The 15,405-nt window shown below is 40.6% G+C and overlaps 1 protein-coding gene across 1 annotated transcript in view; it reads left to right on the forward strand.

Moving 5' to 3' along the window:
- The window catches only part of LOC121270001 (monoacylglycerol lipase ABHD2-like), a 77,216-nt gene that overhangs the window by 45,017 nt on the left and 16,794 nt on the right, over positions 1–15,405 (forward strand). The window contains exons 7-8 of the mRNA XM_041175242.1: positions 6,940–7,032; positions 8,404–8,517. Coding sequence (XP_041031176.1) covers positions 6,940–7,032; positions 8,404–8,517 — 207 coding nt within the window. The remainder of the gene's footprint in view (positions 1–6,939; positions 7,033–8,403; positions 8,518–15,405) is intronic.

Below are 15,405 nucleotides of genomic sequence, written 5' to 3' on the forward strand. Positions count from 1 at the left end.
CTCTCATGCCTTTATGCTTGGGTTTCTTTTTCAATTAGATATCAAGTCTTTTCTCTGTAATACTATTCAAAAGATTTTGAGAGGATTTTGAGAATAAGCCAAGGATTACAAAGGGCAACTAATTCTGTACCAGCATTGGCATTTATAAGTTAATTCCTGATCTTTATTCAGCACTAACGTTACAAAATAGCAGTACTGATGCAGCTTTGTTACTTCAGGTACGATAACTTTTTAAAAATTCATTCATGGGATGTGGGCGTTGCTGACTAGGCCAGCATTTATTGCCCATCCCTAGTTGCTCTTGACAAGATGCTGGTGAGCTGCTTTCCTAAACAGCTGCAGTCATGTGGTGTAGGAGCACCCACTGTTAGGGAGGGAGTTCCAGGATTTTGACGCAGCGACAATGAAGGAATGGTGATATATTTTCAAGTCAGGATGGTGAGTGGCTTGGGTGGAACTTCCTGGTGGTAGTGTTCCCATGTGTCTGCTGCCCTTGTCCTTCTAGTTGGTAATGGTTGTGGGTTTGGAAGGTACTGTCTAAGGAGGCTTGGTGAGTTCCTGCAGTGCACTTGTAGATGGTACACACTGCTGCCACTGTGTGTTGGTGGTGGAAGGAGTGAATGTTTGTGGACGGGGTGTCAATCAAGCGGACTGCTTTGTCCTGGATTGTGTCAAGCTTCTTGAGTGTTGTTGGAGCTGCACTCATTCAGGCAAGTGGAGAGTATTCCATCACACTCCTGACCTGTGCCTTGTAGATGGTGGACAGGGTTTAGGGAGTCAGGGGAGGTGAGTCATTTGCCGCAGGGTTCCGAGCTTCTGACCTGCTCTTGTAGCCACAGTATTTATATGGTCAATGCAGTTAAGTTTCTGGTCATTGGTAATCCCAGGATTGGTCTAGTGCCCCTGTTGTTAGTTGTACAGATATCCCTGCCATTGCAGTGGACAATATATAGGATGTTTTGAAAAGATGGAATGTAATGTTATCATTTGGCTCCTCCAACTATCTTGTTCCAACAGACTATGCCCAATTTTCACTATTTTAGTGTCAGGTTGACTCACTGTTAGTACACTTGCCTTGCAGTCATAGGGTTGTAAGTTCACGTCTCTTTAGGACTTACTGCCATTTCAGTGCAGTTCTTCGAGTGCTGCATTGGTGAAAGTTTGATCTTTGGTTGATATGATAGATTTTATTTCTTTTGCAGTGGATATTAAACAATTTGATAGAAGTTTTCAAAATCATGAAGGGGCTGGACAGAGTAGATAGGGAGAAGCTGTCCCCACTTGTAAAAGGATCAAGAGCGAAAGGGCACAGATTTGAAGTGATTTGCAAAAGAAGCAAATGTGATGTGAGAAAAAATGAGTAGTTCGGGTGTGGTGGAAGCAGGTTCGATCGAGGCATTCAGGAGGGCATTAGATGATTATTTAAATAGAAAGAAGGTACAAGGGTATGGGGAAAAGGCAGGGCAATGGCACTAGGTCATAATGCTCATTTGGAGAGCCGGTGCAGACATGATGGGCCGAATGGCCTCCCTCTGTGCCTTTAAGATTCTGTGATTCCATTATTGTTCCACTGTTTGATAAATAGGGTTCTCTTGCTGTGCTGACTGCATTGTTCCCTCAACTAAATTTCATTTCATTCTGAGATCCTGCTGTGTGCAAAATGGCTGCTACATTTGTTTACATAATGGGCACTGCATCTCAAAATAATTTGTTGTGTGTGAACAGTGCTATGTTTTAAAGTATGGAAACAGGCAGGGCAGACAGGACTACAGTTCTTCTGTATCTCAATTCTGGAACTTAAACAACAGACTTCAGTACTTCACTCGAACGTCAGATGTGATTAGATTGTACCATCTACAAGATGCACTGAAGCAACTCACTTAGACTCTTTCGACAGCATCTTCCAAACCAATGACCTGTACCATCAAGAAGGACAAAGGCAGCAGATGCATGTGGACATTACACGCTTGAAGCTCCCCACCAAGCCACATATCATACAGACTTGGAACTATGACACCATTTCTTTGCTGTCGCTGGATCAAAATTCTGGAACTCTCTTCCTAATAGCACTGTGGTGTATCTACACCACATGGACTGTGGCGGTTCAAGATGGTGGCTCACCATCACCATCTTGAGAGCTATTAGGGGTGGGAAGTATATGCTGTCCTAGCCAGCGACGCACGCATCCTATGAAAGAATTTTTTAAAATTGGGACTACAATCCACGGCCTTTCTGACTGAGACAAGTGGTACTGAGCTGATACTAACTACTTCAGTGTTTAACTAGTTCCGGACTGCAACACTGAAACAAGCCATGTCTTGAGCAGTTAATGTGGGAAAGGGGGTGGGGAGCACAAATTAATTAAACTGAGTTTATTTCATTCAAAGTAGGACACTAAATGAAAGCAAGTTAATTTAACCCAAGCATAGAACAAGTACAATTATGTTTCAGTGCTAACCTTCAATCCCTGTTGAGGTGGCATTTAATTTAAAGTTACATCCCAGTTGTTCCTTGGAGTGTTGTGGATTGTTACATTTAAGATTATTTGATTCATCAGAAGCTTAATTGAATTTGATTGAGATAATGTTTTGCACAGCAGCTCTTGAGTTATTTATCCTAAACTAAGTGTGACAAAGATATCGACTTCATGGTTGAATCCAAATTAAAACGGTAAATTAGGTGATTTAAAATGTCATACTTTTAGAAAGTGTGTAGTGAGGAATCATGGTGGTCTAAATCATTGTACCACAAAATAATAGATTGTGACTTTGCGCCTGTGATTTCCTGCATGAGTCTGGCCTTTGAGGGAAAATTGTTTTGCTCATGCTTAGCAATTTCCCACAGGATTGGAAGAGAAAGTTTGTAAAGTCTTCCTTAAACACATTCATTAAGAACCTGGTTACAGAGTAGCCTTTAGCAGTGAATGTGCAAGTTCCTGAGGAAAGAACAAATTGTAAAATAAGAGGTTGCAACTGGAACAAATGCTCAGTGTTAACTTGTTGCCTAACCTAATTCTTCAGTTGACACAATTCTCCACTTAGGATTTCCTCTCTTTACGCCCCTGCTCCTTAAAGTGCTGATTTTTATTTATTTTTTCATGGGATGCGGGCGTCGCTGGCAAGGCCAGCATTTGTCCATTCCTAATTGCCCTTGAGTGATTTGCTAGGCTATTTCAGAGGGCAGTTATGGGTCAACTGCATTACTGAGAGTTTCGAATCGCATATAAGCCAGACCAAGTAAGGATGACCGATTTCCTTCCCTAAAGGACATTAGTGAAGCAGATGGTGTTTTAATGACAATTGACAATGGTTTCGTGGTCACTATTACTGAAACTAGCTTTTAATTCCAGATTTTATTAACTAAATTCAAACTCCACAACTGCCATGGTGGGATTTGGACCTTTGTCCCCAGGGAATTAGCCTGGACCTCTAGATTACTAGTCCAATCACCACCGTCTCCCCAGCAGATTTTATCAATGTTAAATACAATTTGTCAACTGTACAAAACTGGAGGTAGCTTTATTAGTACATTTTTGTCAAAGCTCATACTGAGAATTTTCAAAATGGTGCACTTCCTAGTCTTTACCTCTATCACACAGTTTCCCTAGGAGATTTTTGCTTAACAATCCCAAAAGGAAAATTTTCTGCAATTCATGCCATAAAACATTGTTGGTACATAGCGCGATAAGACCTCTTGTGATTGAATGAGTGTACTGCATCCTTTTAGTATCAATTACACCTACAATTTGATTACTGTACTAGTGTCAGTCTTTTCCTTTCATTATACAAGCTAAATGGGTTTCCGTTTTACTGAGAGAGCATACCCTTGTTTCATACAAGCAAAGATTGGGCATTACAAAGGAACTGTTTGTCCCTCTAATTTGTAACGATTGACCTTAAACTTTATGAACTCCCAGGGAATAGTTCCTGCTTACAGCTCTTCAATAATTAAATATGAAAGTCATGTACTAGAATGTAAGCTTACTGGCTAGCACTTTTAATGAACAGTTGATCTATAACACTTGGCCTTAATGGCTTTTCAGTATGATTCATTGCACTGGATAAACAGGTAATAAAACCTACCCCCTGGGCATTTGTTTGGCCTATAACAACAGAAATGTTTGTACTTCTCAGAACTGGCATGTTAGACATTAGTTTCTATTTTGCTCATCTATATGCATTGGAGAAGGTAACATTTCATTCTTTACACCCAATATTCCTATAAAGCATAATTAGATGGATGTTCAAGGTAAAGCTCCTCTTTCTGTAGCATGAGAAAACCAATCATATTAAATCCTTGTATGATTTCCATATCACTGTGTCATGGTAGTATTCTTGCCTCTCGATCTGTGGATTCCAGTCTCACTCCAGAGCCTTGAGCATAACATCTGTCTGACACTCCAATGTTGGACTGTCAGAAATGCTACCTTTTGGAGGGATGTTAAATTAACGCCCCTGTCTGCCTCCTTAGGTGAACGGATGAGTCCCATGGTACTATTATAAAAAAGAGCAGGGGTGTTCTCTCTTTTCTCCCCCACCTTCTGATTATTTGCAGAAATAACTATATTGTTACATTGTTTGCAATAAAATAAGACATTTAACATTACAATCATTCGTAGACCTGAAGCACACCTTGACAATTCTGCTGTATCACGTTGGGTGACTTCACTTAGTGTTGGTGTTAGTGACTGTAGTTCTCTTGTGTTTACACAATAATTATTACATCAAAACATGAACCTAAAAGCAGAATTTATTCCCCTTTGACTCAACAAAACTGGGAGACTAATGCAATACACTTAAGCAGCTGCCATGCTTGATGTAGAGCAGTGATAACTTACTCCTTACTCTGTGTCTCCAAGCTACTCCAAAATTGTATAAATTTCTGACTTGACTTCTATAAAGGTGGATCATATGCTGTGAGAATTGTCCTTTTAACATTGGGGTAAAAACTGATGAAATGCAGACAGGAATGTTAACCCCTTTTGGAACTTATTCAATCACAAAAATGGCTGCAAGGGTGCAGATATATAGATTTATTTTTTCCTGCTTTCGTATGCACTGAGCATGTCTCTAGAATGATTGAATGAGGAACTGCTTGGATAACATAAATGGATTTTAAATCTTCTTTCAAGGAAGCAATTTCTCCCAAGGCACTTTATGTACCACCTTTGAACCTCTCCTGTTGTCTGGCTTTTGAATATTGCCACATTTTGTATTGTTAGTAGGTTTAAACTGTCCTGTGTTGGTTTCATTAGCTAGTTGCATCAGCTAAAAGTTTTTAGTTAATGGTTAAAATTACTGCTGCATTATTAATCCAATTAATAGAGCATTTTAGATGTATTTTTTCACTTTACTACTAACGCCCAGGAGTGTCAGTAATTTACTACTTATAGTGGAGCTGTTGTTGCAAGGCATTTATTGAAGGCACCTACTGAACTTGTTTTATTAAACCTGTTGTGTGGACTCAGTGCAGTGTTTACCTGGATTGAGGGCCAATCGCCATTTATGCAGAACACCACCAAGGTTGAAAAGAGATGAGGTGAATGGAAGTCTAGTGACTAAATGATGCAAATCTTCAGATCTTGACATCTGGATACTTTATGGGGCATGCTTTGTTATGGGATGGAAAGAGTTCCATAGTTTTTAGCTTCTGGAAGAAATGAATTTAAGCAGAAAACTCTGCAATGACTCTTAATTTTGTGGTATAATCAGGTTGAAAGAAGTAGCACTGTTCACTATGTTTGGACCAGTAATGAACACAGTACGATTAGTAGAATATTGCTGGAAAAAAGAGACATGTCAAAGCTTTTCATCTTGCACTCATCAGGACACTTCGCAAGAATACCAATGTAAGGGAAAAGCAACAATTTATACTGAGAAGAATGTGCTGATTGGTTGCCAAATGGGTTCTGGTAGAGGTGTTGCCATGGAGAACGCACCAGTAATGGTGACAAAATTTTCATTCTTACCCTTATGCACCTGTTTGTGCTTTCTTATGCAACATTCATTGCACCCTCGTATGCAAGCGCAGACAAACGAAAACATAAGTTGGTTTAATATTGTGCTTGCTATGATTGTGATGCCCCAAGCCTTTGATATATGGGCCTTGCACAACAAATGACAAAATTAACTGCCAAGCATGGTTGAAATTTACAGCTTGACCCTGATTGGTCAAAGCAATACCCTGAGGAATGAGTCAACAAATGGCTGTCACTTATTTTGTTTTGCTAAAACAGGTGCAGTGTGTGTACATGTTCTTTCTGTCTGCAAAGAACAGGGTATTTGTGTATTATTCGATGTAGCTTCCAGTACACATACACGCACTACATTGTGAGCCTGACTGACTACCTTAAGTTGGTTGTCAGCATAATTCTTCGCACATTGAGGATTATTCAGCAAATGTTGTCAAATCGCAGAATCACATCTAATGTTGGATACTGTTTTTAATTTTGCAAACAGCATGTCCCAGCCACTGTTTGCAATCATACCCAACCAAGCCCATGCTTGCAAAATTCAAAACACAAAGCTTATGTTGGTATTCTTGTGAAGTGTCCTGAAGCGTGCAGGACAAAAAGCTTAGACATGTCTCTTTTTCAGCAATGCTCAAGTTCTGTGCTACCAAATGACAATTAGTAGAATAGATCCACCATAGAAAACTTGAGGGAGAGATAAGTTGAAGGATTGCCTACTGGACAGGAAGTTGCTGCTTACCTCCAGACTCAGAATATCAGATGGTGTTGCAAGAGCTTCCTAAAAGGTGGGATTAGAGTCTTTAGCAAAGTGTTTCAGTGGAGATAAAATATCACTGCTTCATTTTATTTTACATTTGTAATGCTGACTTCTTACTCATTGGAAGAAACAGGTTTGCACAGCTCTCCACAAATTATGTTTTATATTTTGATGCCATGTATCTAAGGTAATTTCTTTTGTTTTTGCTTAGGGCACAGGAAACATTCCTCCAATGGGATCAATGTCGAAGGTTTTATAACTTTCTAATGGCAGACAACATGAAAAAGATTATATTGTTTCACAGGTGACTTTTATTTCTGTTGGTCATTCATTTGCTTATTGTGATTGTAGAATATGTTCTGTAAAAGATGTTGCAAAGGATTTGGAGTTCTATTTAGAGAACAAGACTGGCCGTATAAACCACTGCATAGTAATAATAACGAATGTTTAATTTTTTTTGGCATAACTGTGCGCTCGATGAAGCGGTTTACTGAATTCTTTTCATTCTTACCCTTATTATGTACCTGTTTGTGCTTTCTTATGTAATGTTCATTGCACCATCATATGCAAGCACGCACACGCGAAAACATAAGCTGGTTTAATAATGCTTCGATTGTGATGCCCCGAGCCTTTGATATTTGGGTCTTGCACAATGCCAAAATAAACTTGTTGGATTTGCTAATACCAGTGCTTGTGTATTCCTAAATCACTGGCCCAGGGAAGTTTACTTTGATGCCGTTATGCTAGTTGTGTTTGATGTGCTAGCACTTATTGCCATAAAAAAGTAACCCTTGTCAATTGGCCAATGCAAGATTTTAATATTACTTGAAGGCAAATTGTTTCTCAAATTTATAATGTCACTTTTGTATTGATGCATTGTCAGCTGCAGGTGGAGGATAATCTTGCTGCCAGAATCCAGTAGTATAGGGAGAGAAATTTTGCACATCTAACAGTTTCCAGAACTAATTTTCTATGGCTTCTGAGAACTTGAAGATGTGGGCCTCCTTCCTGTTAACTCTCCAGTAGGCCTAATAGAACTGAGGCTGTGAAATCTGTGCTCTTCCTCAGTATCCTAGGTGCCATATAAAATAGTCCATTACTTGCTTAGAATTTTGTTCTGTTAAATTCAGAAGTGTGGAGATTGGGGCAACCGAAATGTTTTGTTCATTCTTGCATTTTTAACCTGCGATGTATATATGACTTGTTACCATTAACAATTTGGAGCCAATGTTTACAGGACAAGGTGTGTTCTATTATTTTAGTACAGATATGGTTGTTAATGCTCACTTATATGAGCTGACTGTATTTCACAGAACAGAAATTGGATTTTAATATTTTGTTAAAGACAAATATTCTATACTTAAAAAAAAAAATACATTGTTAGTCATTTGCTATTCATTCCATGCACCCTCTCCTTCTCTCGCTAAGGAAAATAACTAATAGGTTGAGTTCCATGAAGCAAGGGTGAGAAATTGTCTTCTCATGCTTAATGTTGAAGTCTTGCTTTTCAAGGACAGAAGAGACGGCCATGGCTGCTATAATTGATGTCAGTCAACATTGCATGTGTTTGCCTGTAGTTACTTTTCATAATGGTAGGTCCTCTTCCAATTGGCATGAGTAAATATTAGAAATAGGTATAATTTTGCTGGTGTTGACAACATTTTATATGTTGCAGAAAAATGCTATTTGGAGAAAATGAGTTCAGAACACCAAATCCTCTGGCAGATGTAGACCTTAGCAAACTTTATACAGCAACTTCCCTGATGCACATTGATGATAACATCATGAGGTAAGTGGCAGTATGTCATCTTGGTTTCTGATAATAATATTGCTTCTTAGAAGTTGTGGTTTCCAAGTTGTGAGTTTAATCTCTTAGTCTAAGTTACGCTCCAGCAAAGTACTGAGGGAGTGCTACTACTACTGTACTTTGAATGGTACCTATTTAGGTGGATTAACTTGTCAAATATTTCATCTATGTTTCAATCCATACATGTTTGAGAGGATGATTCTCTTAGTCTTGCTTGTTTGGATATTTTTTTTTAAATTCATTCATGGGATGTGGGCTTCGTTGGCTGGGCCAGCATTTATTGCCCATCCCTAGTTGCCCTGGAGAAGGTGGTGGTGAGCTGCCTTCTTGAACTGCTGCTTCCATGTTGTGTAGGTACACCCATTGTGCTGTTAGGGGAGTTCCAGGATTTTGACCCAATTTTCTGTTAATTTAAAATACTTCATATTGTGTTCATTTGAAAGGGAAAATATTTTTGGTAAGAGTGTTTCAGTTCATGGGAATCTAACACATAGAAGCTTTAACAGTGCTATCGCTGTAGGCTTTCTTCTAATGTATAGGACCAGAAGAGATTGATACCAAATTTAAAACAAAAAATACCATGCACTCTATTTGTCTTTCATATTCTTGATTACTGCTTCTGCCAATTATCTGCTCAGCTTTTGAATTTGCCTGATTGTCTGCCTTGCTGGGCAGTCTGTGGCATGTATTTGCCCTCTTGTGTTAGACGGTCAATTCTGAATTGTCTTCTCACCTTCCTTTTTCTGTGTTTATCGATGCAGCGGGATTACAGATTTTTGTTTTGTCAAAAATGTTAGGATTTGAAGATGCTTTGTATTTTCCTTACATATAGGTGACAACTGTGGATTACATTAGATCTCAAATCTGTTATTTTTCAGCTAATCTTCAATATTTCTGCTAAATTTGCTTACTTATTTTCTGTCTTCACGGTCTTCACCCTGAAGAATCCTACATTTAAAATAGACAAATAGACATCAACAACTTTTATCTATATAACATATTTAATGTGGAAAATGCTCCATGGCATTTCAGAGGTGTAGTCAAAATAAATGAGCACAGAACCAAAGAGATTTTTTTTTAAGCAGGAGTGACCAAAAACTAAATAATTGAGTTTTGAAGAAAGTCTTCAGGTAAAGAGAGAGGAAAATAAATTTTGCAAAGGAATACCAGGGTTTGTGGCCTTAGGCTGCTGAAGGCACCACTGCAACTTGTGGGCAAAGTTGTATATAGACATGATGTCAGAGTGGAAATACCAGTGAATTAAGGGAAGGGCTTATAGAGTTGAAGGTTAGAGTATGAGAATTTTAAACTTCGGGGGCCAAGAAACCAATGTTTCTCACTTGGCAAGAAATGGATTTTATAAAACAGTGCACAACTTATGGGACAGAATTTTGCATTCCCTTGCTGGCAGGTTTGCAGGCGGTGGCACAGGGGGGAGAGGCCATAAATTTCTTCAGATGCTTTCCCCACCAGTCTCCTACCTGCCCTGACCTCTCTGCAATTTTGTGATGGGATGAGCAGGACGCCCAACCTTTCCCCAATTAAGGCCCTTAAATGGCCAAATAATGACCACTTAAGTGTTGTTTTCCACCAAGCCTCAACTTGGTTGCTTCAGGCTGGAGGGAGAAGTTCAGGGCAGGGGGGAAGCCCGAAAAATGACGTTGCCCAGGTCTCTGGCAGGAAGAGAGGAGTGCACACCTCCATCAACAGCCTCCTTTCATCATTGGGCAAACCCCCCACCCCCCCCAAAACAAGGTCTGGCCATTGCGGGTGCTCCTTCCTCCTCTGGCCTCTCTACCGCCCCCCTTTCACCCACTTCAGCACCCCCAGACCTCACTTCCTCTCCCCACCCTGAGATCCCCAAACCTTACCTGGTCCTGGACTCCCAGGCCTTAGATTTTGGGAACTGCTTTCTGTGCCAGTCTTGTCTACTGCAGCTTCTGGGACTAGAGAGATGCTGGCCAGTCAGATTAGGCAGCAGCTCTCTGAGGCAAGACTTCGTCCCAAGTGAGGAGTGGAAGCCCAAACTCAAGTCAATTAACACTTGGAGCTTTTTTGGCTGCCCTGCAGCTGGTTATCGACTCCTCCGATAGAGAGAAGGAAACCCTGCCATCCTAAATATCCTGGCCAAGGTGATATTTTCAGTTTTAATGACAGGAAACTACTTAAAATGAGTGTACTAATGACAGGGTGCAAAGTGTAATGAATATAGAAAAATGTTCAACCAAACTTCAACGTTTTCCCTTTTCTTTTTTTCACCTGGGTGCTACCTTTTGATTGCAACGTAATAAAACACATTTGGTTCCACATGTACCACTTCTCTCAGCCCCTCCAATGTCTCTAATTTGTCATATTGCATGGGTGTTATTGGATTAGTCTAAATATTGTCTTGTCTTTCGTCTCTGCCACAAGCTCTGTCCTTAGCCACTGACTCTTGAGGCTGACCCTTTCTCAGCCTTGATAATGTCATTTTTGGCCCCAAGATGAACTCCTTACAACACATCAATGCCATCACCAAGACTACCCACCTGTGTAATATTGTCTGACTCTGCCTTTACCTCACTTATTTTTTGAAACCTTCATCCATGCCTTTGTTACCTCAAGACTTGACTGTTCCAATGCTCTTGTACCCAGCCCCCTACCTTCTACTTCTAAACTTGAAGACAGCCAAAACTCTGCTACCCATGTCCTAACTTGCTCCAAGTCCTGGTCACCTATCACCCCTTTGCTCACTGACTTACATTGGCTTCCATTCTAGTTGTACCTCGATTTTAAAATCCTCATCCTTGTTTTCAAACCCCACCATGGTCTTGCACCTCCCTGTGTCTGTGACCTCCTCCAGCTCTGCGATCCTTTGAGATTGCTGCGCTCCTCTAATTCTGGTCTCTTGTGCATTCCCGTTTTTAATCACACTACCGATGATGAATGAACTTTCAGTTACTTAATCCCTAAGCTTTAGAATTCCACCCCCCCACCTCACCCCAAACCTATTCAACTCTCCGCCTTTTAAAACATTCCTTAAAGCCTACCTCTTTGACCAAGCTTTTGGTCATCTGTCCAAATATTTCCTGATGTGACCAAAGTCACATTTCATTTGATAACACTCCTGTGAAGCACCTCAGGGTGCTTTACTACATTAAAGGTACTTTTTCCTTGCAAGTTGTTGAATAGAGAAATCTGTATAATCTGCACTAAGAGCTCACTGGTCGGAGCCCCTGCTGTACATCACATAACCTGTGATTGACGGGAGAGAGTGACGATACATCCAGTTAACACGTTTCCTCTCCCTTTAGTTTTTTACAATTACTCTTTACAGAAAAATATTTAAACAGTCCAACAAATGATATACAATTTCAGGTGATTATAAGCCAAGCCTCTGTGGTGCTCTTTTTATACAGCTAGAGTGGCATAGCTCTAGCACTAGAGGTTCTTGAATGGGATCAGGATATGAAGCTGCACTGAGAGATGCATCATCAGAACTAGGCAGTTCAGGATTTGGCAACTCTTCTGAAAAGTCTGTTCTAGGTCGATCACATACCTCGGAAGTTGACGGTTCAGTCATAATCACAGGTTGATCAGTTAACTGTTGGAATGCCTTTCTGGCATGGATGTGATCTACGTGCTTACGGACGATTCTATCTCCCACTTATACTTGGAAAGATAATGGACTGGTTTCTGAAACAATGGCTCCCAGAGCCCAGCAGAGCCCACCATCGAAATTTCGCACGTAAACCATGTCACCTACACTGCGAGCTTTGCTGTGTATGTCAGTTAAATATCTGATTACTAAAGTTCTGCACTACCTTTCCCTCTAAACTTGGAAACACCAAATGTAAATGTGTACGCAGACGGTGTCTCATTAATAACTCCTGTGTTGAACCCGTAGTTGAATGTGATGTTGTATAATAACTGAAAGAGAAACCAGGAAAGTCGAGATTCCAGAGTGCCTTCTGATAATTTTTTCTTACCAGACTTAAAAGTTTGTATTGCCCTCTCGGCTAGACCATTCGATGAGGTATGTTGAATTCCATTCAGATCCATAAATTTCTGAAACTCAGTGCTAGGAAAGGCTGTATTTTTATCAGAGACGACAATTTCAGGTAGGCCATGTATGTTGAAACAGTGACGTAGCTTCCAATAGTTGTGTTCGAAATTGGCGATTTGACTTCATACACATCTATCCATTTTGAATGTGCATCTACAATTAACAAGAACATGGTACCAAAGAATGGTCCTACATAATCAACATGTAGTCAAGCCCAGGGTCGGTCAGGCCACTCTTATGGATGTAGGGGAGCTGAAACAGGCAACTTCTGTTGTTGCTGACAGTGAAGACAGTGCTTGACCATGCTCTCAATGTCGCTGTCAATGCCTGGCCATCATACATAGCTTCGCACAAGCATTTTCATCTTTGATATGCCTGGATACGCACTATGGAGCTCTGTCAAGAGTGGCTCACTACCTTGTGATAGTACGACAACTCTTGGATCCCACAATACAATTCCATCTTGACAGCTTAATTCCGTGTTTTTGACATAGAATGGTCTCAATTCTTCAGATACAGGCGAGTTTGGCCATCCTTGCAAAACAAAGTCTCTATCGTTCAACAATATTGGATCTCTTTGTCCAATTTCTAATTTGTTTCACACACACAGGCGGAGAATCTAAGAAATTCAGTAATATCAGTAATTCTTGTGGAACAGGAGTATTTACAATACTATCTGGCATTTACAATGTTACCTGGGAGGCGAGTGCATCTGCATTTGCGATGTGTTGGCCAAGGCGGTACGTAAAAGTATACTCATACGCAGATAATGCCAGACCCCAGTGTTGTATTCTTGCTGATGCTGTTGGCAGAATAGCCTTATCCTCACTCAATAACCTTGTTAATGGTTTATGGTCCGACACAATGGTGAAATATGGTCCATGTAGGTACAATTGAAACTGTTTTACACTGAATATTACTGATAATCCTTCTTTTTCTAACTGAGAATGGCCCTTCTCGGCTTGGAAAAGGGTTCTCAAGACATAGCCAATAGGTCTTTCTGATCCGTTTTCCAATTTGTGATAACACAGCTTCTCACCCTAAGGAGAGGCATCACATATTAATACCTGCTCTTTTGATGGGTTGGAGTGTACCAATAAACACGACGAGTGCAGCAATTTTTTGCTTTCACAAGCCTTCTTCCTGTTGTGAACCCCAGTAGCAATGGTGGTTCTTTTTTAGCAGCATCTGTAATGGTGCCAAAACAGTTGACAGTTTTGGTAAGAAGTGGCTACAGTAGTTGAGCATACCCAGGAAGGACTTAAGTTCTGTTACATTGGATGGTGATTGTGCATCTTTTATTGCCTGAATTTTATCTTCTACCAGATGCAAACCCATGGCATCCACCCTGTGACCTAGATAAGTAATTTCAGGTGCTTGCAATATGCATTTTTCCTGCTTTAACCATTCACTGGCTTCCATGAACTTTCTTAATACCTCCTCCAAGTTAGCCGAGTGTTCAGTCTTGGTTGACCCAATGATAAGAACATCATCTCAATATACTACCACTCGTGGGAGTCCTTGCGAAAGGTTTTCCATTGTTCTCTGGAAAATAGTGCATGCTAACGAGACTCCAAAGGGTAGACAAGTGTACTGGGAGAGACCCTTGTGTGTGTTAATGATCACGTTTTTTCTCGATGTGCTATCCAGTTCTAATTGTTGGTAGGCGTGGCTCATATCCATTTTTGTAAAGGACTTGCCTCCAGCCAACTTGGCATATAAGTTGCCTGTCCTTGGATTGGGGTACTTGTCTAGTTTTGCTGCCTTATTTACAGTCAATTCATAGTCTGCACAGATGTGTATGGTGTGATCAGGCTTAACCACTGGAACTATGTGTACCACCCATTCAGAATTGGACAGGTTGGATGCTGCCCAGTTTTTCTAACCTGCACAGCTCTGCATCCATCTTTTCTTTCAAAGTATAAGGCATAGGTCTGACCTTAAAGAAACATGGTGTCACCTGAGGATCAACATATATCATGACATGCATGCCTTTTTAACTTCCTTAATTCATCCTGAAAAACCATGTTGTATTTCCTTAGAAGTTCTGGGATTCCATAAGACATAGGAGCAAAAATTAGGCCATTCGGCTCATCATGTCTGCTCTGCCATTCAATCATGGCTGATAAGTTTCTCAACCCCATTCTCCCGCCTTCTCCCTCTAACCTTTGATCCCGTTACCAATCAAGAGCCTATCTATCTCGGTCTTAAATACACTCAATGACCTGGCCTCCACAACCTTCTGTGGCAATGAATTCCATAGATTCACCACTCTTTGGCTAGAGAAGTTTCTCCTCATCTCTGTTCTAAAAGGTCTTCTCTTTACTCTGAGGCTGTGCCCTCGGGTCCTAGTCTCTCCCACTGATGGAAACATCTTCCCCACATTCACTCTATCCAGGCCTTTCAGTATTCTGTAAGTTTCAATCAGATCCCCCCCCCTCATCCTTCTAAACTCCATTGAGTATAGACCCAGAGTCCTCAAACATTCCTCATATGTTAAGCTTTTCATTCCTGGGATCATTCTCGTGAACCCCCTCTGGACCCTCTCCAGGGTCAGCACATCCTTCCTGAGGTACGGGGCTCAAAATTGCTCACAATATTCTAAATGTGGTCTGACCAGAGCCTTATAAAGCCTCAGCAGCACATCCCTGCTTTTATATTCCATCCCTCTTGAAATAAATGCCAACATTGTGTTTGCCTTCCTAACTATCGACTCAACCTGCAAGTTAACTTTAAGAGAATCCTGGACTAGGACTCCCAAGCCCCTTTGCACTCCATCTGATTTTAAGTGAAATATCTCAGACCAGTCGTGTTTGACCTTCTGT

Source organism: Carcharodon carcharias, chromosome 26 (genome assembly GCF_017639515.1).
Source record: "Carcharodon carcharias isolate sCarCar2 chromosome 26, sCarCar2.pri, whole genome shotgun sequence".
NCBI lineage: Eukaryota > Metazoa > Chordata > Chondrichthyes > Lamniformes > Lamnidae > Carcharodon > Carcharodon carcharias.